General features: G+C 46.8%; 1 protein-coding gene across 1 annotated transcript in view; it reads left to right on the top strand.

Annotated features, from left to right (window-relative positions):
• The window catches only part of GALNT17 (polypeptide N-acetylgalactosaminyltransferase 17), a 223481-nt gene that overhangs the window by 64414 nt on the left and 135136 nt on the right, over positions 1 to 23931 (top strand). The window contains exon 3 of the mRNA XM_059829352.1: positions 18260 to 18426. Within this exon, the coding sequence (XP_059685335.1) occupies positions 18260 to 18426 (167 nt within the window). The remainder of the gene's footprint in view (positions 1 to 18259; positions 18427 to 23931) is intronic.

The following is a 23931-nucleotide window of genomic DNA, read 5'->3' as shown; positions in this document are numbered from 1 at the left end:
TATCATATTTATTTATTCTCTTGTGAAGAAGAGCAAATGTCTTCCACTATGGAAATAACTAAAATGACCTGGCTTTACAGATGCCTTCATCTCTGTTTTCTCTTGTACCAAGATACTGAAATGAGGTACTTTCTCAGCACATATCATGACTTGGGCAGGAGACTGCCCTCAGTGGTGCTTCATACATCTGGCATCACATTTGTCTTAGTGTCTCATTTCTTCCCCGACATAGAAGGCACGCAACCTCCTTCAAGCTTTGCTTGAAGCAAAATGCTTTTTGCCTTTTTCCCCTGCCCAAACGAGCATGTTCTTTTTGGTAGACGTGGCTGAGATCTACAAATATTATTGCGGCAAGTGAGAGCGCTCTTTATTGATGGTTTCCTCGAGTTTTTAGTGGCTGGAACATTCCAGGAGTTGCACATTTGTGATATTATGCCAATTACTTAGTCACGTCCTGCCCTAGGGTTTTTAGCCAGGCTTGATGAAATGCGTCTGAGAAGGACAGCGCTTAAGAAGACAAAAACAAACTACTTGAATTATGCTGGTGGTATTTGCTGGGAAATAGAGTTTCATGACTGTTTATTTGTAGTCATTGCTGTTCATTGCAAACAAAGGAGGTCAAAAGAGCTCCTTCTCTCTTGCATGCACAATACGTTATTTTACCTTTTGCAAAGAGGTTTTAGTTTTGGTTTGGTTTTTTGCGCTCCTTGAGACAAACAAAAGCAAGGAATAGAGAGGCAAGACAGTGATTTTTCTTCATCAGATAACTGAAGGAAAAACTAGTGAGGTATCAAGACAGTGTAAGAAGGAAGAAACCCACAACTCTTTCAGATGTGAAATTCTGTTTCAATAACATGTGGGAGTCTATTACAAGATACTTTCATCTCTAGGAGAAAGTCAGAACTAGTTGTGTATCTTCTCTCCTACTAGATAGTTGTGGTCTGATCCACTGTTGTGTGAAAAACAGTCTTGCCCTTGGCTTTTTATGGCTTAAGCCATAAAAAAACCCCTAGTATTTTCCAATACTTGGAAAGATGCCATCTGAAAATTTTCTGGGAGAGCAAGTAAAGAAATCAAGCAGTGGGTGTCAGTGTCAAAGCTCGGGCATAAAGGAAACGTGCCTCAGAGCAAGGCTCGCCAAGACTGGATCGGTTTTGCAGTTCAGAGACAGGTTGCTGGATATTTTCTATCCACCCATGCCGTCCTGCCCCATCTGTCCTATCTCTGGGTGGCTTTAGGCATTTTTCTTCTGCCAGGCCGCACGTGTTCCCTGTGCTCTCCAGAGGAACACTGGAGGTTGTGCTGAATCTGTCCCCTCTCTGCTCTGAAGATCGTGAGGGTAGGAGGATACTTGCAAACCCAGGTACAGCCCTGAAACAATTTGGTTTTCCTTTCTCCGGCATCATCAAGGCACTTGAGAGCCAAAGAGCCACTGCCGCTGTGTTGTGCTTGTAGGCTGCCTGGTGCCAGGGAAGCCACCTGCCTCCCCAGGGACGGTGCTGTGACTTCTGGATGATTTGCAGGAGAGGAAAAAGCTGCTTTGTTGCTGCTTTGCTTTTCCAGCGCTAATACAAACCGGTGTGCTATTGAATAAATACTGGTATTGATCTTTATTCCTCAGTGCATACCAATATGCATCTACGGAGAGATTGTTACTGGACTTCCAGTAATTCTTTTGCACAGAATCACAGAATCACTAAGGTTGGAAAAGACCTGTAAGACCATCAAGTCCAACCATCAACCCAACCCCACCATGCCCACTAAACCGTGTCCCGCAGTGCCACGTCCACACGTTCCTTGAACCCCTCCAGGGATGGTGACTCCACCACCTCCCTGGGCAGCCTCTTCCAGTGCTCCACCACTCTCTCCCAGTAAAGACATTTTTCCTAATATCCAGTCTAAACCTCCCCTGGCACAACTTGAGGCCATTTCCTCTTGTCCTATCCCTTGTCACTTGGGAGAAGAGACCAACACCCACCTCCCCACAACCCCCTTTCAAGTAGTTGTAGAGAGCGATGAGGTCTCCCCTCAGCCTCCTCTTCTCCAGACTGAACACCCCCAGCTCCCTCAGCCGCTCCTCATCAGACTTGTGCTCCAGAGCCCTCACCAGCTCCGTCGCCCTTCTCTGGACACGCTCCAGCACCTCAGTGTCCTTTTCTTGAAAACTGGGCAAGTAAAGGCTCTAAAGACATGCTTTCCCAGCTGCACTTGGTATTTGCTGATTATTTTTTATGCCTGCTGCTGTGACCCCTTAGAGGGAGGCAGCTCCATGGCGCGGAGCAGTGTTGTGCCTTATGCCTGCGTGCAGACGGGTAGGGTTGGCTCCCCTGAGAGCTGTGAAACATCACCCTAGAACTGAAAGCGTCTGATTCCTGCTGAAAAGTGTAGGGCTTTATTTTTCATTTCTATTCTGGATTTAGCTAGGGACACAGGACAGCTGCCTTTTTTTTTCTTCTTCTTCTTTTGGCGTGAAGGTCGTTGAAGTGTACTTTGTCTGATGACTATGCGTGCTCTGTATGGAGTCAGAAGTGTGTCGAGAGGCTTCGGTGCTTAGAAGTCCCAATATCTTCTTTAAACTCAGTCAGTAAGAAAGTGCTTTTGGGAAGGTAGCTTTAGAGTTTGTTTAGTGGCTGTTACGAGATTCTCTTACTATCGCTATGCTGCTTAGCATAATCTTGAAACGCTGTGACCATGGATTTATATATACATTTTTAGAAACGCCTTTTTTTTTTACACAATAGATTCCACTAATTGTCAATTTTCCCTTCCTGACTACAAAATTATTCCCTATTCTTACAAGTTTGGCAAATGATGCTTCAGGGAAGACTTCTATCTGTGAAGTGTGCTATAAAACATTTACTAATGTAAACGTAAGTATTAAACACATACTTTGGCAGAGGATGGGATTAGTATAATTTAACAACTTGCTTTTGTGCTCTTCTCAACTCCGGCGCTGAAAAAATACCTGCGTTATCATAAATACTTCTGACTAAACTATACTTATGAAAATAAATGAACCAAATTAAGCTTTGGATACACTTTTAAGTTGGCTTCCAAGCTTGTGTGTTTGTGCTACTGATCCACTTCCATGTATTGCAGAGAGCATTTCTGTTGCTGTGGGAGCTTTTGAATAGATTGCATATTCACAGCCCAACCAGGCAGAGGTAGGAGTCAAACACTGGCGTCTGACAGCATGGGTCCTGGAGTAATTTATTTAGTTGTCCAGCATCCACGTCAGCCTGGTGTGGTGGCTCTCTTGGCCGGCGGGTTGTTGCCTTGAGCTGTGCGTCTGAACGTCTGCAGCTCGCCGGGGAGGGCAGAGGGACGGGTGACCCGGGCCGGCAGCCCGTCCTGCAGTCAACGGCTTGTTTCAAAGGACAGTCACCCACAAAGCGTGAATCCTTTGAAATAATTTTAGAGTTCGTTACTGAATTTTCCTCCTTTTCTCCTCCCTGTTGTCCCCAAATTGTGGCCGTTCAATAAATCCTAGACTGAGGATCTCCTAATGACTCTTTTTCTTCATATGTGCCAAATAGCTTGTGAGCAGGGGGAGAGATGGATAAGTGGATGTGACACTCGTAATTCGTCTGGCTTTTATGTCCATTAGATATGTCTGAACCTAATAACTTTATTACAAGAGCCCTTCACAAAAATAAATCTTGTTCTGCACGTTCTGTTTTTTACAACTTAGTAGATCATTTCTTGTTAGAACTTGCTGCATAAGTAACGTGCATTTAGAAATGCCTGTATATCCCTAAATATTTAAATTGTAATGCATGTTTTTTGATACCCTAATTCTAAAATATATAGCATAACATTTCTGAAAAATACTTAATGCAAATAAGGTAGATGCTTTAAAAATTATGTTTTGTGGGGAAATGTGGGGAGTTTTAGAGCTTTAATGATCACAGAATCATTAAGGTTGAAAAAGACCTGTGAGATCATCAAGCCCAACCATCAACCCAACACCACCATACCCACTAAACCATGTCCCGCAGTGCCACGTCCACACGTTCCTTGAACCCCTCCAGGGATGGTGACTCCACCACCTCCCTGGGCAGCCTCTTCCAGTGCTTCACCACTCTCTCAGGAAAGACATTTTTCCTAATACACAGTCTAAGAAATAGTTTATGAGAATCTAGTGTTCTGAATCCATAAACACTAAAGTGTACCAGACAGCGTTATGTCTTTTAAGATGCTTGGATAATAGCAAGTGGTTTGCTTTTCCATTTACTTCATAGGGTAGGCACAATTGATTTAATATTGATAATCCCTTTTACAAGAAGACATGTGCAACTGAATCAGCAAAATACAAACTAAAATAAGCAATCAATGAATGGAGCATGATTAGGAAGTGGCAATATGAATAGCAGTCTGAAAGCTTTCTTTTAAGCTTGTTCGTAATCTTTACAAAAGCCACATGAAGATCAATTCATTTCCTGGTGAAGCTTTATTTTTGCAAGGAGAACATGAATGAGGCTTGTTTGAAATCAATAGCTTTAGTTTGCGGAATTACTTGTCACTAGTTCAGATGGATATGCAAAGTTTTTCCTTTCCTACTGAGATTTAAAGACAAAAAGCAATACAGATATGTAAGTAACAGCTGAGAAGCAGTCTGTATGATGGGATTAAGGAAACTTGAGCAAGCTTGAACCTGTCTGTGTGCGTTCGCACACACTGTGTGTGTGTAGACAGCAGAAGATTGTAATGTGATTTATAACGTATTGTATTTCAGCCGCGGTGCTTTGCAGCCCAATCATGAGTAAATCATTCAGCCCAATCAGTGCACCATTGAGATATAAGCATTTACCTCCCAGGTTTTCAGCCGCATCAATACAAAGTACGTATTGGTTTTCTGTGGCAAAGCAGAGTACGTGCTGCACCAGGAGGGGATCTGTGAGGAGCTCCTGGCCGCAGGCAGAGAGGAAAAGCCAAATCTTGGATGTCTATTAATGTGTTAAGTTTGGCTGTATAGGTGGGAGATGATTTTGTGCATTAGGTCTTGTGGGAAGCGGGTAAAAGTCAGTTGGTATTCATAAGGTGAGAAGGAGAGGGAAGAAGACTCCTGAATTTTCCTACTGTGTGGTTTTCAGGTGTAGACCCAGACCTCTGGTGTGTATGGGTAAATGACAATATGTATGGGGAAGGCGCAGACCATGCGTCACTGTATATATTTCCATACAAGCTTGTTGTTTGTGTTTTGTGTCTACTCACATCAAGTGTATCATGGCCAGCGCTGCCTAAAAATGCGTCTAATAAGGCAGCCTGTATTTACAACCTGAAGTTGCAGAATACATCTGTCTCCGTTGGGGGCTGTTGGTGGTGGCAGGGTGAGAAAGGAGCTGACTTCAAGTGTCCCAGGCTTTGCATACTCCTGTTTGCTCGCTGCCGCAACAGAGACGCTAATCTACAGCCTTAAATCATGTTCTCTGGGTTTAAGTAATAGTAAAAGACTTTTGAAAGTGTCTGTGCTGGGTAGCATTTTATCTGTTGATATTTGGATTTTGCAGATAAAGTCAGGCGTTGAATAGACTTAGCAAAAAAGGTCTGATACCCAACTCACGGGGAGTCTCCGACTCATCACTAAAAATTACAGCACAGCTTTTTTATTCTTAACCCTGTAGCAATTCAGCACTTGTTTGGCTGGCTGTATTGGGTTGGATCCCTCCCTAACCTGCCTAGTAGGTATGTAAATGGTGTTACTGTTTTGCACTGGGGTAAACTGGATGACCTCTCTTCTGTACGCTCAGGCTCTGAGTTGGTCAGTTTTGTCTCCCAGTTTTGCCTCTCTTGTATTTCATTTTGGCAGAGATGGAGAATGTGACCCTTAACAGTATGGAAGTCATACAGGAGCAAGTTTAACCACAGGATAGCAGCGGGTATGAGGAGTGGCTGAGGGAACTGGGGTTGTTCGGTCTGGAGAAGAGGAGGTTGAGGGGAGACCTCATCGCTCTCTACAACTACCTGAAAGGGGGTTGTGGGGAGGTGGGTGTTGGTCTCTTCTCCCATGTAACTAGCGACAGGACAAGAGGAAACGGCCTCAAGTTGCGCCAGGGGAGGTTCAGGCTGGATATTAGGAAAAATGTCTTTCCTGAGAGAGTGGAGAAGCACTGGAAGAGGCTGCCCAGGGAGGTGGTGGAGTCCCCATCCCTGGAGGGGTTCAAGGAACATGTGGACGTGGCACTGCGGGACACGGTTTAGTGGGCATGGTGGGGTTGGGTTGATGGCTGGACTTGATGATCTTACAGGTCTTTTCCAACCTTAATGATTCTGTGATCTTCATCTGTGGAATAAAGGGAAGCTTCTGGCATAGCATATTGGAGTGAATGCTTGGCCTGTTGCATTTATTGCACCAGAAAAAAATCCGTTGCATGAGAAACTAAAGTACAGACAGACAGCGTGGCCAGTTATTGCTTTTGAACTCTATCAGTAAATACCTATGTTGTCTTCAAGTTTATTAACCTCTTCATGCTTAATTGTCCCCTACTGTTATGGGGGCACCAATATTTATAACCAGTTAATTGCATTCAGTTAACTAATACCTGAAATTGGAATATGAGTAGAAATACAAATCAAAATCAACTCCATCCCGTGTTGTTCGACCCTGTTGATTACTTGTGACGTGTTTGGTTTTTTCCCCAAACGAAGCAGTATGCGTCTCTTACCAAGTGGTGTGTTATCACGACCTCCGTGAGCAGCCTGCGCTGCCTGGATGTGTGGGTGGGTCGCGGTGGTGCCGGCTCCGGCAGGCTGACGCTGGGCTTGTAGAGCTCCCCTGTGTGACTTCCACCATGCAGAAATTTGCCAGACAGAGCTGAGCTCATCTAATTCTGACAGAGGTTAAGCAAACTTATACAGTGATTTCTGTACATAACTGGAAAGGTTTAAAAACCTCTTTATCTTCCCAGTTCATAAACCCGTTAGCAGAGTGGATCTGTTATTACAAAAAAGAAGAGCTATCTTGAAATATCCCTTGTGCCTTTTAAGTTCATCATTTTTATACTAGCTGTTCAGCAATGGCATCGTTCCACCTTGTGTCGCAGGCAGCGCGAGCGTTGGCCGCTTTTCTTATTCATTGCCCTAAGTATGTACTGGGGACGTCAAAATCTTGAGTTCCCATGAGAACTATTCCAGTAAGACACTCCTACGGTAAGGCTACATACCAAGGATTTCCTCTTAAATTTGGCAGGTAAGGCTTACAGCAGTGACAGTTTTATACCAATCTACCTGAGTAGGGCTGTGAACTTGTTGATGAAGCTTGCTGCTGTGATTGCCACCCCGAAGTCACTGGCCTGGAGGCTCTGATGGGAGGGTAAGGGCTCACTTTGCTGGACGCGCCCATCTGAACGTTCAGTCTAGGTCTGCCTGTGATCAAGGGAGAAAAAAAGGCATTTCCACCCGCTCAAAAAATAGCTGCATCAGTCTGTTATACCAGACAGCACTATACTTATACCTCGGCTAGAGGGGTGGAATAAATTGTCCTTTGGCAGTGTCAGGGTCTCTTCATTGACCTCGAAGGGAGCTTTGACTTCTACATTAGACTAGATGTCTCTTAATTAGCCACATCCAGTATTGTGTCTACATGATCGGCTACATGAGTAGTAGACACCTTTAATAGAGGATGTCAAAACATACACTGTTAATCTACAATTTTACATTACTGCCTTTCATCCTGTGACCTCTGAGCACTTACAAGCTTGTAATTGTTGAGGATTTGGTTGCCTCTGTTTAGCAGAGTCAGCGTTCCTCTGCTTGACGGCGCCGGCTGGCGCAGTGCCAGTCCTTCCTCGGTGGAAACGCAAGGTCTGCTCAGCAGTTTGGTGATGAAGTCGAGAGCAGACCTTGCATCGCAGCCTGATTGCTCAGGTTCCACATCGCATAGGAGGTCAGGGTGCTTCTCGCTTTGATGCAATGATGCCCGTCTTTGTAAAATGCTATGGACAGCCATTTTCAAAGCCTGTTCCTTCAGTCCATGCATATTTTGACATTATTGAGCGTTCAGCTCTGTTTGGAGGGGACCATTTTAAAACAAACTGACAAAAAAATGCTCCTAAATTTTCTCCCTGTCTGATGTGCTTTGCCTGGGATGACAGAAAGGCCAACAGACTGGCAGAGCCATTGCAGCAGGTCCTGCGGGTTTTGTTCCTGAGCCCTGCTGTCCTGTCACCTTGGGGTTGACTGCCTGATTTCTGCATTCCCTCACTTGGAGCAATGACAATGTTAACTTCGAACAGTATCACGTGGTGCTTAAATCATTGACACCTTAGTTAAGGGGAGAGCAGCCTCCTTCTCCTGAAGACTCTTGACAAACTGAGAGTCCCCAGCTCTGCTGTGGGTGTCCACGGTGTCCAGGTATGTCCAGGCATGGCCCTGGGGGAGGCGTGTTTGCCTTCTTGCAACATGGTCATGCAGGGCAAAGGCGCTGATCTGTGTCTAGCCCTGACTTGTCACGGTGTATTTTGTCACTGTGGGACTGATGAGGAGCAGGCAAAGAGCTGGGGGGCTCTCTGCAAGAAGCAGAAACAGTGGACGTCATTACTTGCGCTATCCTGAAAAGTATGTACCTGGTGATAGGCACCCATGGGCTGGCTGTGGGATTATAAACCACACCGTGTGTTAACCTGCTCTTGGGATCCTGCTCCGCCAAGAGGGTCCTGATGCTCTGTCTTTCTAATGGGGTCAAACTGTTGGTACGTCGTATTTGGGGAGCGCCCTAAAAGTGCAGTTTTGGGAACCAAAGGGTCAGAGCTTCCTAGACACTGAGAGATGTATTGGCTTTATAAGAGCTTAGTGAAACGGTAATCTATATGATAGTAATTTTGGGGAGAATTCCACTTAATGTGCAGAAATTCTAACCAAGATGTCTCTTATGCACCCTTAGCTTTAATGTTGCAGTTCCATATATCATTGTGGGAAAAGCATTTAAAAATGTATGAGCTTATTAAGTTGAACTCTCCCTGACGCTGAACTACGTTTTGTAGGAAAATCTACAAAATCCTGTAAAAGCTGTGCCAACGTAGTTGAGCACTTTCATCATGCTAACAGTGTTTCTAAGGACAGTAAGTAACAAGAATCATTTATTCTACTAATCAAAACGATATTTGCCTATTTAAATATTCAAACCCTCAAGCCTTATACAAGAATGAAATGTCAGTATGGGATAAGCTCCTGATAAGCATATTAGCTGGATTTACTTTGTGTGATGGCGAGCAAAGAAATGATTAATAACTATACTTCAGGAGCCAGATTGGGGAACTACTGGGTGCTCAGAATTAGAAATGAAAACTGTGTGTGTGTGTGTGGAGTAATCTAGCCACTCTAATATGTAGAAGAGGAGTAAATCTTTGAAAACCCATCATCGGGATTTTCTTCTATGAAGAAGTGTGGTCTCCATAATCAGAACCACCAAAGTCTTTGTCTGCCCTGTCTTCTTCCACAGGCATGTGGGTTCTGGGTTCCCCTGTCCATTTTGTGCCACCGTACAACTGGCACAGATTTTTATGCCTAACTATTTCTGTCTGCCCAGTTCACGAGTGTTTATTATGGCTGATCACACAAAAAAGATGTAGTAGCTGTAGGGGTAGCTTAATGGGATGTGGGAGCAACATAGAGCCCTAAAGACCTGGGGTATTCTGCAGGCCATGGGCGTTCACCCTTCTCCATGGCGGTTCCTGCTGTTGGAATTTCAAAAGGGCATGTAGAAGGGATGTCACCTTCATGCAGTGTGGGAGAATTGTGTCCTCAACAGCCCTGAAGGGCGCATCTGCAAAGATGAGTAATGGCATAGCGTGAAAGCTAATGATGATGTAGCTGTTAAATAGATACACTGGTCATCAATCACCCTGAGCACCCGTCGAGGCTGGCACCGAGGGCTTCTGCTCCTGAGACCCTTTGCCATGTGGCGGAAGAAGCAGTGGGTCCAACGCCCGCATGTGGCCATCAGCGTGTTCCCTAACTTAAGAGCGTAACGCAGTGCTGCGTGCTTCCAGAAATTATCTCTGATGAAGCTGCCTAATCCTTACCAGTGCCAGACATTAGTCAAACCAATTAAATTGTTCCAATGGCTGCAAAAAGGCCACTTACTGTTACTTTGTTGACCTTTTCTCCTGTGTGTGTTTTTCATCCTTGACATCCATCCAAAGCAGAGTAGAGCCTGGCTGTCCTGCCTGTAACACAGAGGCTATACACGGTGTCCTTTGTATATCGGGCGAGCAGGATGGGGAGTCCTGCTGGCTTTGTGCTGGAGGAAGGACACAAAGCAACAGGTAGGCCAGGGAGGGCTGAACGTCAGCAGGGAGACAGTAAGAAATAGAATCATAGAATCGTTTAGGTTGGAGAAGACCTTTAAGATCATCAAGTCCAACCGTTAACCTAACCCTGCCAAGTCCACCACTAAACTGTGTCCTTAAGCGCCTCATCCACAGGTCTCTTAAATCCCTCCAGGGATGGTGAGTCCACCGCCTCCCTGGGCAGCCTCTTCCAGTGCCTGACAGCCCTTTCAGTGAATAATCTCGCTCTAACGTGATACCAAGGTTTTACAGTAGACTTCTAAGTTCGTGGTCTGCCAGTAATTTGCTTTTGAGCAGTTGTGTGCATTATTCTGCATCGCCTCTTCAGCTGTCAAGTAGTGACCATTCCTGCACTGGTGGGAGTGGGGAGCTTAAAGCCTGCACCACATTTAAATCTCCAAATAGGATGTGCTGCTTTCTCATAACACCAGTTACTTTTCACTGATGTTCAAAATGAGTAGGAATTGATCTTATGTACTGCTGTTCTATAGGGTGGGACTTAGTGTTTTGGGGATTTTCAGCATGCTAGTGCCCTTTCCTGCTGCGCACAGCACACAGAAAGTTTTTTGCTAGCTCTTCTTGGTTATTGAATGTAGGGAGTTGGTAAAATTCTCCTGTGCTTTGTGGAGCACCAAGCAGAGATGCTTTCTTTCCAGTCAAGGATGTGTGGACGAGGTCCCTGTGTGCTCTGCGGGCTGTCTCGGTGGCGGTGGTACGGGGCAGGGGTGTGTGCTACGTTACGAGGCGAAAAAATTGCGGTGTAACTCTCGGAACTCTTCCCACGCCTGCCTGCTACGCCTGCCAGGACGAGCTCTTCTCTTACTGTGGCACAGGCTCAAGAGGTGTTTTTCTCTGCTGTTTGCAGCGATGGTCCCCGGGCCTGGCCTGCAGTGGCTGATTTCCCTTTGCTGCCTTTCTGCACTTGCATATATTTATCTCGAAAATGGCATCATCGGTCCTGGAGGAGTTGAACGAAGGGACTGCTGATGCTGTTGCCCATAGCGAGCTGCCCAAGCTTGGAGGTCAGACCTCAGTCCTGCTCTGTGTCCGCGTCCAGAAGAGGAGCACGGGATCTGCTTTTGCAGCTGGCGGCGGTTTCTGTGGAGCCCCTCGGGACCTTTCCCTTTGCTGCTGATTGAGGAAGGTTTCACCGCCGAGGCGAGCGGCTGACCTGCCTTGCTGATGGTCTGTGCTGGGGCCACGATGCCTGGTTTGCTCCTACCAGAGCATCACGCGCTCGCAGGTTTCTGTCAGATTGGGAACCTCAGCTACAGCTTATTTGGGAAGGGCTTTAAACCAAGTGAGGGCAAGCGATGGGGAGCTGGGGGAGCTGTATCTTTCTTCTTAATATATTGTAAGACCTCGCACAGATATAGCTGCACTGCATTTGGCTCTCCCTCGTCTTGGTATTTTTCAGTTACTGCTTAGATCCATGTTTAAAAATAAAAATGCAGCTTGGAGAAAGATGGTTATCCTCTCCCCAGACTCTCAGGTGGCTTCTGCTCTCTGGCTTAGGCACCGCGGTCTTGCCCAGGACCCCCGCGTAGGGGCTGTAGGGCATGTTTGAGCACTTCCATTTGTGAGAAGGTTTTGGTTTTCATTGGCATTTCTTGAACTTTCTGTTTGGCTTCACTTGCCGCTGTGTCGGCAACTTAGACAGCAAGGAACCGAGTTGAGCGTAGAGTTGGAAGTGACCTTTCCGGAAGGGTGTGTGCTGGTGGGGCTGTTGTGGAGATCAGCTTTGGGGAATTTATTTGCAACGAGAGCAAAGGGTGAGTGGCCAAATCTGCAAGCAGAACCTCTGCTTATGCTCCAGGCTCTGCCCCGGGTAGCATCGAGGTGGCACTGGCTTGGAGGAAAACAGCTCATGGCAAAACTGTTGTGTCTGTGTGGTTCCGTACAATGCAAACGTGTCTCAAAGCAGATGGCGAGACTGGTTTCTCCTAGTGTTTTAAGGCACAGGGGGTGTGAGGTTAGGTTTTTCTCTACCTTGCTTAAAACCATGATTTAAAAACATCATCAGTGTTCTGAGTCTGCGGCAGCAGGTTCTTTTCCTTCAGTGGGGTTTTTCTAATATCTCTTTACACCTGATACTCCTCCCAGTTCGTCTCTCTCTGGACCTTGACAGACAACCTCTGCGTGTTGTTGCACCCCCATCCCTCGGTTGGAGAGATGGCTCCAGAGGGCTCCAGGCTGGACAATTCGTGATGCTTCATGGGCATTAGGAATGATTTATTAGAAATACATCATTAGGAAAATCAGGTTACTGATGGAGCATTTTCAGATAGCCTGTTGAAGCCTGTTTTTTATCTAGATCCAAGTCTTCCCTTCAAAACATTGGACATATTTGAAAACCAGGGTGCGTCAGACTAATGCAGGCTTTTCAGATTTATGGAGTTCCACCTCCTCACTGGAAATGAGGACAGCTATACTTTCTGCTTAATGGTATTTAATCTCCACTTAAAACTTTGGTAGGCATATTTGTGTTGGAATTGGGAGGAAGGAGCCGGTACAAATGGCACAAATTAGGAAGAAGGTGATGGTCCTGAAGACTTGAGATCCTGTGCAAAATAGATGTCTGTGCTGTCAGGAGTCGATGTCTTGAGGGAGGTGTATTGTGGAAGGTGGAAGATGATTTCTAGAGTCAGTGATGAATATAGTCTTTGATGCAGCATCTGGGATTAGTGGCTACAGGATCTCTCAGTATTAGCAGTGTTTTTGCTTTGTGATCTGGGGAGGAAAATGCCTTGGGAGGAAAGCAAGCTGGAGGTCTGTCTGTCCAGCTGCTCTCCGGACTAATCTCTGAATGCTGCAGCTCACTTTTTCCAGAGTATGAGATAACAGTCCTCTTGTCCATGGTTATGGACTTCAAAAGAATATAACGCATTATTGTCTCTTCTATTAAATTGTTTTTTTTGTGAAAGGTGCTGCCTGACGGCACCTGTCATTCACAGGAGAAGATGCACCATACGCAGTCTATCAAGCCACACCATCGGCAGAAAAGTCCATTGTCAGCTCTGTGCCAGCACGGTTTCATCGGGAGCTGAAGGATCGGACAAGGGGGTGCCTGTTTTGTCCTGGAACACCCCGTGTTTCAGGTTGTTCATAGGCTGCACTCATTAGCGCTGATAAATGGCTTGTGTCGGGGTAGCGAAGGTATAGAAACCATCTGGTTTGGTTCATGTCTGCCTGATACTGGCCGGTGTGGTTCTAGGTGGTTGATGGAAATAGCTTTGCGCCCCAGAAGACAGTTGATATGTATTAATTGAGTAATAGAGTGGATCGTGTTAAAGCACCGAGCAGGAAGAACTGATTTTTAAACGTTACTTGCCATTTTCTGGCCTCTTTGTGCTCCAGGAGAGCTTGCTGTGATTCCAGGTTATTTTTTCTGCTGTGGGGTCACGAAGCAGTAAATGATATGATATCCCTTTTCTGTTACCGAGACAGCAAATAAACATCCTAATCTCACTTGCTGCACTGAAGAGTAGATTTACAGCTGTGTGGTGAGCACAAAATGAATGATTGGAGGATTCAAAGGCAGACTCCTGCAGCAGACAAACATACGTAGTAGCAAAACTTAGTGGGTTTTTTTGCTGTTTTGAAATTGGCTGACTTGATTAATGCGGCCTGATGTATGCCAAGCTGTTCGGCATAAACTCGGCCATATTTCCCCTTCCCCCATCTCCCCTTCTCATCCTTCATTTGTTTCTGAATGGCTTCTTACATAAAGCGCTAACTGCAAGGAATTCACAGTAAAAAAATGTCCTCCATAAATACATTTTATTTCATGTGTTCCCTTGCACGTTCTCCTGATTGCAAACTTGGGCTTCATGTAGAATAAAGGTTTCGGACCCAAGAGAGGTGGCAGCGTCCACAGTCCAGTAGTGCCATGGCCTCTGGACGCGTCCGCCTCCCTGGTTCCCTTGCAGGGCGGGTGGGGAGGACGTTGGGAGTTGGTCCATGGACGCGCTGGGCAGAGATTTATGGTGGGCCCGGTGTCTGTGGTCGGTCCGTCAGTCTGTTCCTGCAGTGAAAAAGGATGTGTCTGAGCCTTGGACCGAGGATGGAGTATACCCCCTTTCTCCCCTGTTTAAGGACAAGTGACACTTCTCAACAATACCTCCGCGAGGTCCTTAAATTAAAGCCAATGCCATACGTTAGGAGGTTTTTCCCAGCTTCTCAAAACTTACCGGGAGTTTTGTGAGCATGATTTAACGGGATGTAGTCAAGCATGATTTAATGGGACATAAAATGCGTCTTACTCTGATATCCCATTGATCTAAATGAGAGATAAAACTGTAAGGGATTTGTTTCTGTTTCCTATTGATTCACAGTATTTTGATATAGATCCTGCAAGCGGGTGCCAGCCTACATTTAACTGAAGAGAGCGGGGTGTAGTGGGGAAAATGTCATTGTGTAACCTGCACTAATGAATTTACAGGTGTTGGCAAGCAAGCAACGTCCTTTGCTGTACCAGTTGAGTGTTTCTCATCTAGCAAAGATGATACCCGGTGGGTATCTAATCACTGACACCACCAGCAATGTATTGTGGTGGTCTCTCCATCATATTTCATTTAAATTGAACAATTTTTAAATGTATGCAGTGTTCCCTTGGAAATCCAACTTACTGGACTGAGACTTGCCTGTGGGCAGACCAGATATGGTGTGAGCTATGCGTTAGAAGTAAAACCTGAGATTCTCCTCCTAGAAGATGTGAGGAGCTGCAAATGTTTTCCAGCCTACGTAAGAAATGGATTCGCTTTGGTGTCAATTCGGGTTCTAGAAAACCTTGGCAAGAATCTCAGGTTTATTCCTAGAGCTTCTTGTCTCCGGCGTGCTGCTTAGCCTCGAGCTCCCCTGAGAACCTTCTCGAATATCACATTTATCTCATTAATTGCTAATCCCCAAAGAGACCAGCCCACAGTCTGAGCTGAGGACTACAGCTGTGCTAGAATCCAGTTCTGGCCCCGTGCGTCCCTTCTTTGGATAATTAGCGAGAGTTGAATTTAGAAGTATTTTGGCCTGCGATCTGAATTTTGAGCATACTATCTGGCAAGCAGCCAAACGTTTTCTCATCTGAGGGTGGTAACTGTGGGTGGAGGGGGAAGATGTGCCTCAGCTGGGGTTTGGTAGCCTGCACATTGCTTGGGACTCGTCCCTGCACCCCTCGTCATTGCTCCTGCTGGGACCCGGGGTTGGCACCGGCTTTCTGTGCCGTTCCTTGGGATTGTGCTTGAAACGCTGAAGGCAGCAGAAATTTCACGTCGTCCCTTTCACCTTACGCAGAAAACGCAGCCCCTTAGGGATGAAAAGGTGTCACGCTTTGGGGTACGGGGGGTGGAGATGGAGGACGGAGGTCCGTAAGCCAGAGTGATGGGCAGCCCGGCAGCCTCGCCGGGAGGAGGAACCAGCAGCGTCCCGACCTGCCGACCCACTGTGAGATGGTAAATCCTCCCTAAATTGCTGTCTCAAATGTTTCTAGGAGTAAACCAGTCAAACCTCTGTGCCTCTGCCTCTAAATGGTCTGAATGATAAAGCTGAACCACAGAGTCCCTTTTCTATTTAAAATGCTTAGGAAAAAACCAAACAAACCACCAAACAACCAAAAGCCCACCGCTTCAAATCTTGCGTACTCATTATTCCTGCTGTTTCTAACAAGTTCTCCACTGGCCCTTCTAATTATGCTTGAGCTCAAGTGGTTCTTTCCCCCTTTTCCCTCTCCCTGGCCCCAGGAGAGCCCAGAAGCACCAGGTGTTTTCCTGCACGCATGCAGGAACATTTGTTGACACGTCAGCTTGTCAATAATAAACCGCTGCGGTGGAGCCCGGAGGGCTGAAGTCCGATAGCGCGTGGCTGCGAGCAGAGATCGTCGCTCAACCCAGCTGCTTTTTGCGCCAGCAACTGAAGAGAGCTCGTGTGAGGAAGAGTGACAAACTTGAGGTTAATTTGGTTTTAAATTGCTGCCTTCCCCGTTCCTGTGGTTGCAACCAAAGCCACCAGAGAGCAGGGTGTTTATGCAAAGCCTTTGCCTCCCCTCCCGCCTGCCTTTGGAGAATCGCAGCTTTGTGCGTATGAACAATGCGGGTATTTGCATGCCCGCTCCTTCCCCGGACTTATCTCTTCTCCCTGTATCTTTGTTCGCCTGTCCTCAGTCATGGGGAAAGAGAAGCGTGATAAGAGTGGTGCAGGGTGAATGTGAATGAGCAGGAGATGAACCTCAAAGGGCTCAGTTTGGATTTTCCTCCAAACCTCTTTGATCACAGACTGAGCTCTTTATCCCCCCGAAGTGTGCCCCGGGGGAAGGCTGCCCAGAGGTGCGCAATGATTAAAAGGAAATACTCTTGCTCCTGTGACCACCTTCTCTTCAGCTTAGCAGGTATCGACATATATCAAAAGCAAATTTTTAATCTCGGAGTCAGTTTAGTTTGACTTCTGTGGCAGGTTTTCAGGGTCAATGGTCACTTTAGCCTATCGCGACTGTTCATTCGTTTTAAAGAGAGATCTTCCTTTTGAAGATCCTTTTCAGCATTCGGTATGTTCCCTTTTGTCGAGAGCTTGGCTTGCTTTAGGGTAGGCAATAGTTAAATCAAGAAAGACAACCTTGTTTTTATCCAGCATACTTGTTTAACTAAAGAAGATTCATAAAGGACTGTGTTTCTGTGAAAATCTTTGTCTCCCAAGTCTCATTTTGGAGTCTGAGGAATGCCTGCTGTTGCCTAAGAAACACCCAGTACAATTAAATACAGAGTCATTGTTGGGGAGTCAATGAGCTTGAAGCGACGCCCGGATGTCATTCCTGGGTTCCGTCTTTCTTTGCTTATCTGGGCAGGATTTACTTGGTAAACGCTCATTGTAATTCTGCGAACACTGCTAATGTTGCATGTCTAATCTGTCATGAACGCGGAGAGGGAGCGGGCAGGCTCCTTTCCTCCTTCTTCCCTCGCACGTTGTATTGTAGGGAAAGCTGGAGAGTTAGATTAAATTGTTTGAAGTAGTTAAAGATCGCCTGTTTGCTTTCTGCGAGTACTTTATTAAGATTAGGTTTCTGGTTAGGATAAAGTGTGGCATTAAAACAACATCTGTATCTCTTTGGGAATGATGTGCGCCCCTTGGAGAGCTGTGGGTTGCCTGGAAGACCTCTTCCACTGAGAGCCACCCTAGTTCTGCTCCATGGGCGTCCTTGGTCTCAAGGTCTGGTGTATCAGCGTAACATGAACCTGTTGCTTGCCAGGGATGATGCTGGCTGGTGGGCGACCCGGGAGCTCCTTCCGCTTCTGTCCCACTCTGAGACACGGAATTGTGTGTAAGGAAAACCAGATTGAGTTAAGCAGTTACTCCTGAAACCCGGAGAGACGATCGCGAGTTTTTGTTTTTAATTTGTCCTGGCTGTGAAGTACAAAGACACCAGTTCATGGCAGTGCTCTGCTGGGGTACTTCAGAGACAGGAGTGTGTTCAGAAGGATCTGCAAAGAGAGCTAAAACATTTATTAGAAGTATTTAACCGAGGGTCGTCTCGCATTCGTTTCATTCCAAAGCAAATTGGGAAGAAAATTCACAAGTGCCATTTAAGAACAAAGCTCATTTCTGAGCATCTATTATTCTTAAAACAGAATAGGAATGTGGAGTTCCGCTTTAAATGGTAAAGCCATTTTTTCCGTTCTGGAGGCTGCTTTTGGTTGCATGCCCACAGACGTATATACACAGGCACGCAAACGCAACCTCAGTTAAGCGGACTCTGGATTTGCGCCCTGCCCTTGGTGCTCTCGGAGCCCGGAGAATACTCTCCATCATTGCTCTCTCTTCCTAGACAGCACTGCTGAAATTAGGCACAGGCAGCTATAATACGTGGCTGCGCAGAGCTGTGGGATGTCAGCATCGTCTTGTGCTGCGTATTAAATGCGCGCCCGACTCGAAGCACTGTGCTGAGTGCTCTGCTAACCCTGTCTCTCTCTCTGCCCCTCGTGCTACAGGTGCAAAGAGCTGAAATACGGCAAGGACCTACCCCAGATCTCCATCATCTTCATCTTCGTGAACGAAGCGCTGTCGGTTATCCTGCGATCGGTGCACAGCGCTGTGAATCATACGCCAGCTCACCTCCTGAAGGAGATTATCCTTGTGGATGACAACAGTGATGAAGGTTAGCAGCCCTGGGATCTCGGATCTCCAAAACATCAGGAGGGTGTTTAATTTCTTAAAACCTCATGAAGGAGTCATGCTTCTTTGGGAGTGGTGACACTGCTGGGAGGCAGGAGGTGTGAGGTGGCGGGTGTGCTGGCTGGCACACCCAGTTTTCTCCAGCTTCTGTAGCAAAAAAGGAAGAGGATCAAACCAAAGTTAAAATCTGAGATAATTATTGATTGAAAGTGTAGCTGAAAGCCAGAAGGCTAAAGGAAACCAGAAAGCCATCTTAACCCTCTCTTCACGGTAGCATCCAGAAGCTCTGGTTTCAGGTGTATCCTTGTTTCTGATAGTAACACTTTGGTTGGTGCAGAGCTGCACCTCTAAATATTTACCATGGAGTTGAGGGACGTGACCCCGGAGCTTAGTGAGCTATTTTGCTCTGGCCCCTTGCAGTGATGTCAAACGAGATGTTTTCTCTGTGTGTGCCTCAGTTTCCCTATCTGTAAAATAACCTCCCAGGCGTTATATATGACTGGGACCCTGTAGAGGCCCTCCTTCCTCTTATATTATGGTTTTACGATGAGAAGGGTAAGTAAAGAGGAAGAAGAGGAAACAAACACGCCCAACCGGCTCAAGTCAGGCCATGACAAAATGCAGAGGGGGATGTTAGGTTTTCCACGTTGCACTTGTGTGTCATTTGGTTCAACCTGCGCTCGGTCACTGTTGCAGTACCTTCCCTTTTGGCTTTTAATAACACAAAGCTGCAGGAGGTGGCTTCATGTGGAAGCATTTTCAGACTCTGAGTCTTCCAGGATTTGTTTTTCCCAAAATACAGTTGGATAATGTCATTAGGGTAGTTAAAATCTTCTTGAAGAACAGCAAATGGTTAAGTTCCTTTGATTACTGCCTTCTTTATTTGTACTGCATGCTTCTAATATTATTTAAAATAATAATAGACGTGTGCTGTGGATGCTGTGATCAAAAGGGAAGAACAGGGAGGGTGCAGGATATGGAGGGCTCATTTCCAGAGGAAGCCTGAGAGGTTGCTTGTCTGTCTGCAATGAGATGAGATGGTATACAGCAAGCTACTCAAGCCTGTAAAAATAGGCACTCAAATACAGCAGTAATGAGCACCATAGAAAGCTGATGAATTATAATTACCAGTAAAAGAAACAGGAGGGGCAGCTCCTCAGCTGATGGAAATCACAGCAGCTCTAGTGCAAAAGCTAGGATGATGTGCACCGGTGAAGCCACGGGATTTGGGAGCTGGAACTATTTGGCTAGTGAAGAGAAAGTGCAGGTGATCTTTAGCTGCAGTATTTAGCATTGCCTAGTACTTAGACGGTTCGAAATACCAAAATGAGATGCTGCTTCCCCAAATTTTACCATATCAATGGGGTGAAGAGAAGAACACTCTTTAAAAGAGACCCTGTTGGTAATAATTTTTGAGCCTCTCTACCCATTGCCACGCACAGAGAAAGATGTTTCTGAACAGCCTGCACCCATCATTCAGAATGCAGCACCAGGGCTAATACTGAGTCAAGTACTCTGGAGACACCATTGAAAGGCACAGGACAATGAAATGAATCCCTTCAAAAAGCATCGCCCCTGCCAATAAGCTGAGACTGCAGCTGGCAACGAGGATGCAGAATGAAATCTCTTTTATCCGCCGCTGAGATTGCAAGGCACCGTCTTCCCTGGCGGTTTACGGCGAGGGCTGGGCCAGTGCTGGTGGGGTTTGGTGGTGGGGCTGGATGGTGGCAGGGTGTTGACAGGGCAGTGCAACGGGTGGTCAAGCTTGTAGCGGGCTCGAGCGCTTCTGGCTCTGGGATTTTCTCTTTCACAGAATCACTAAGGTTGGAAAAGACCTGTAAGACCATCAAGTCCAACCATCAACCCAACCCCACCATGCCCACTAAACCATGTCCCGCAGTGCCACGTCCACACGCTCCTTGAATACCTCCAGGGATGGGGACTCCACCACCTCCCTGGGCAGCCTCTTCCAGTGCTTCACCACTCTCTCAGCAAAGACATTTTTCCTAATATCCAGCCTAAACCTTCCCTGGTGCAACTTGAGGCCGTTTCCTCTTGTCCTATCCCTTGTCACTTGGGAGAAGAGACCAACACCCACCTCACCACAACCCCCTTTCAGGCAGTTGTAGAGAGCGATGAGGTCTCCCCTCAGCCTCCTCTTCTCCAGACTGAACACCCCCAGCTCCCTCAGCCGCTCCTCATCACACTTGTGCTCCAGAGCCCTCACCAGCTCCGTCGCCCTTCTCTGGACATGCTCCAGCACCTCAATGTCCTTCTTGTCGTGAACACAGGATTTGAGGTGCGGCCTCACCAGCACTGAGGACAGGGGCACGATCACTTCCCCGCTCCTGCTGCCCACACCATTTCTGATACAGGCCAGGATGCCGTTGGCCTTCTCTGCCACCTGGGCACACTGCTGGCTCATATTCAGCCGGCTGTCGACCGACACCCCCAGGTCCTTTTCTGCTGGGCAGCTTTCCAGCCACTCTTCCCCCAGGCTGTTTTTGCAGCCTGACCAAGCTGCCTGGGTTGTGTTGGAGTGGTTCGTGGCACCCACCTACCCAGGGAGGCAGATGCAGGGAGGTGACCTAAATGGTGGGACAAATTCGTACATCGGGAAAATCCCAACCTCCTCGCACACCTAGGCGACGGGCACCCTCCATCCCGCCAGGAGGATGCATTGATTGCATCGGGAATGCGAGTGTCCAGGGTCCGTAGCGATGGGCCGGGGTTGTGCTGAGGGTGGTACCACACCTGAACACCAAAGTGGCTCTGTCCTCAAAACCCTTGCGATGGAAGTATCCAAGGAGAGTGGGTGCAGGGAACGAGGCGATGCTGTTAGCCGGTAGGGTTAGTTAGTAATGTCAGTGTGATGCTGTTGAGCCTTTGTAGGCATCATGACAAATGAGATTTTTAAGGAGGGATTTGAAGGAAGATAATGAGGTAACTTGGCAGATGTTTATGGAGAGCTCCTCCCAAGCGTGTAATAATCTAGTTTTCTCATGTAAAAAAAATGATACAAACTAGAACATTTCTCTGGGATCCATGCATTCACTCTCTGCATCGTCAAGGAGCTTCAATGACAGCAAAGAATTATTAATGGCCATAACATTGTCGTGTAGTTCCTACTAATGGTAGGGAATAATTGTGAGCAGCAATAGCAACATCATATAGTTGATGCTTTGGATATTACAAACAAAGTCCCTGCAATATATGGATTTGGCTTCTACAGGAAAATAATTACAGGAAAACAGTTTCTCATGAGCTCTAAGATTTAGAGCTGAATCCTGGAGGATCAAGTGCTGGTGTCGAGCATAGGGCGGGGTTGCGTGGGTGCGGCTTTGGTGGCTGTGATTGAACAAGAGAAGGAATTACTTTAGACTCTGTGAGCAGCCGTGTGCGTTTGAGGGACAATTTCTATGGGTGTATGGCTTGTCGCCGTAGCCTGAGCAAAGCCTTTGGGCGCAGTTTTATACAGCTGAAAGAAGGTTGATCTTAGTGGCTCAAAACCAGTAGCTGCACCGTACCCTGGTGTGTTACCAGAAGGAGCTTCTGGGCAAGTTGCTAAAGGCTCATGGAAGTCCATGGCTCGGGGCTGCATGCGGAGGGGTTTCTGCGTAGATTTTGTCAGGGAGCACTTTACGTAGACATGAAGAGGAAATACAGCTTGTGTGGGTAATCGAAGAACAAAACATTTTCCCAAACCAAATATTAAAAGACCCTTGGGATTTCCAAGTCAACTTCAAGTTTTAAAATTAGTCCCCAGGGTGGAGGTAAGAACTGCATGTCCTGGGCACCCCGGGCTCTTATTTGCCCTTTGGGTAGACCGCTAGCTAGTTACACTGGCACGATCAAAAACCTTTTGGTGTTTTGTCGTTCTCAGACTGGAACAAACTGCTTCTGAAGACTCATTAGACACTTCTTGCTCTTATCTTTGTTGTAACGTGGCGTGTACAACACCACCGCACAACATAAAAGTATGCAGTGAGAGATTGAAAGTTAATGAACATGGTCATTCTGGTTTTTTATGTCTGAGCTGTAAATAGATAAAAGATACCAATGTATTGTAACGGGAGGGGGAAAATCCCTCCTTGAAGGAAAAAGCTTGGGGAGTTGTAGTTTGAACCCCTTTCTCCCTTGAGCTGCGCATTATACTTCGCAAAGGCTTTTTTGGAGGCTGCTTTTGTTTGTGTTTGTTGCAGGGGTGTAATTATAAAGCCAATGCGCAGGTTGTGTTTCTGAGTGATAACGTGTTTCCTAGGTTGTTGGAGGGATACGGCAGTGTGCCCCCGAGATGTTGTGTTATCTCGCAGCCGCACGCTTTGTCTGAGTCTGTTTCTTAATCATCGCCTATTTTTTTTTTTTCTTTTGCTGTCTGTCTTTTAGTGTTTTTAATCTGGGATAATATCTCTTTGAAAAGCAAACCTCTCGGTATAAAAGAAAACCTTTCGATAAAAGACTGCTTAAAGGAGCTGGCTGCACTCAGGGAGACATGCTACAGGTTGTGATTTACCTCGGTGTAACGTATTAGCTGTGACTTGCTGTATCGCAGTCTTGTTTTGCAGCTCAGTTCAACAGCAGCAACAGCAGTTCATGTGCGCTCTCCCGCTTGCGTTTCGTGTGTGTTTGTGTGTAGAGGAAGGTTTTAACAGAATTGGAAGAAGCTGAGTCATATCTCAGCTTTTCCTAGGTGCTGGTCCAACCCAAGTGCCTAATTACTCCAGTTGCTCAGACTAACGGTAGGTTGTTTAATTGCAGCTGACCTGGTGCTGTCCCACCGGAGTTCAGGTCGGAGGCTTTCAGCCCCTGCCAAGGCGTGGAGGAGAGCAACAAAGCTTGGCGTGTCTCTCTTTGGCTTTTGGTGAACCAAACGAACCAGAGACTTGCAGCCGAATGCACCCAGTGGGACCAGCTTTGCCTGTAAATGTGTATGGGAACTGATTCGTGCACCTACTCCCTTTTTCAGTTTCCTCTCCAATATCGTGACGGCCGGTCACAAGTGGAGTCCCCCAGGGCTCAGTTTTGGGGCCGGTCTTGTTTAATATCTTTATTGATGATCTGGATGAGGGGATAGAGTGCACCCTCAGCAAGTTTGCAGATGATACCAAGTTGGGTGGGAGTGTTGATCTGCTTGAGGGTAGGAAGGCTCTGCAGAGGGATCTGGACAGGCTGGATCGATGGGCCGAGGCCAATTGGATGAGGTTCAGTAAGGCCCAGTGCCGGGTCCTGCGCTTGGGTCACAACAACCCCAGACAACGCTACAGGCTTGGGGACGAGTGGCTGGAAAGCTGCCTGGCAGAAAAGGACCTGGGGGTGTTGATTGACAGCCGGCTGAATATGAGCCGGCAGTGTGCCCAGGTGGCCAAGAAGGCCAACGGCATCCTGGCCTGTATCAGAAATGGTGTGGGCAGCAGGAGTAGGGAGGGGATCGTGCCCCTGTACTCGGCACTGGTGAGGCCGCACCTCGAATACTGTGTTCAGTTTTGGG

The sequence above is a fragment of the Gavia stellata genome, chromosome 25 (assembly GCF_030936135.1).
Source record: "Gavia stellata isolate bGavSte3 chromosome 25, bGavSte3.hap2, whole genome shotgun sequence".
Taxonomy (NCBI): Eukaryota; Metazoa; Chordata; class Aves; order Gaviiformes; family Gaviidae; genus Gavia; species Gavia stellata.
The sequence above is the reverse complement of the archived record's forward strand: the minus strand, read 5'-3'. Positions and strand labels throughout refer to the sequence as shown.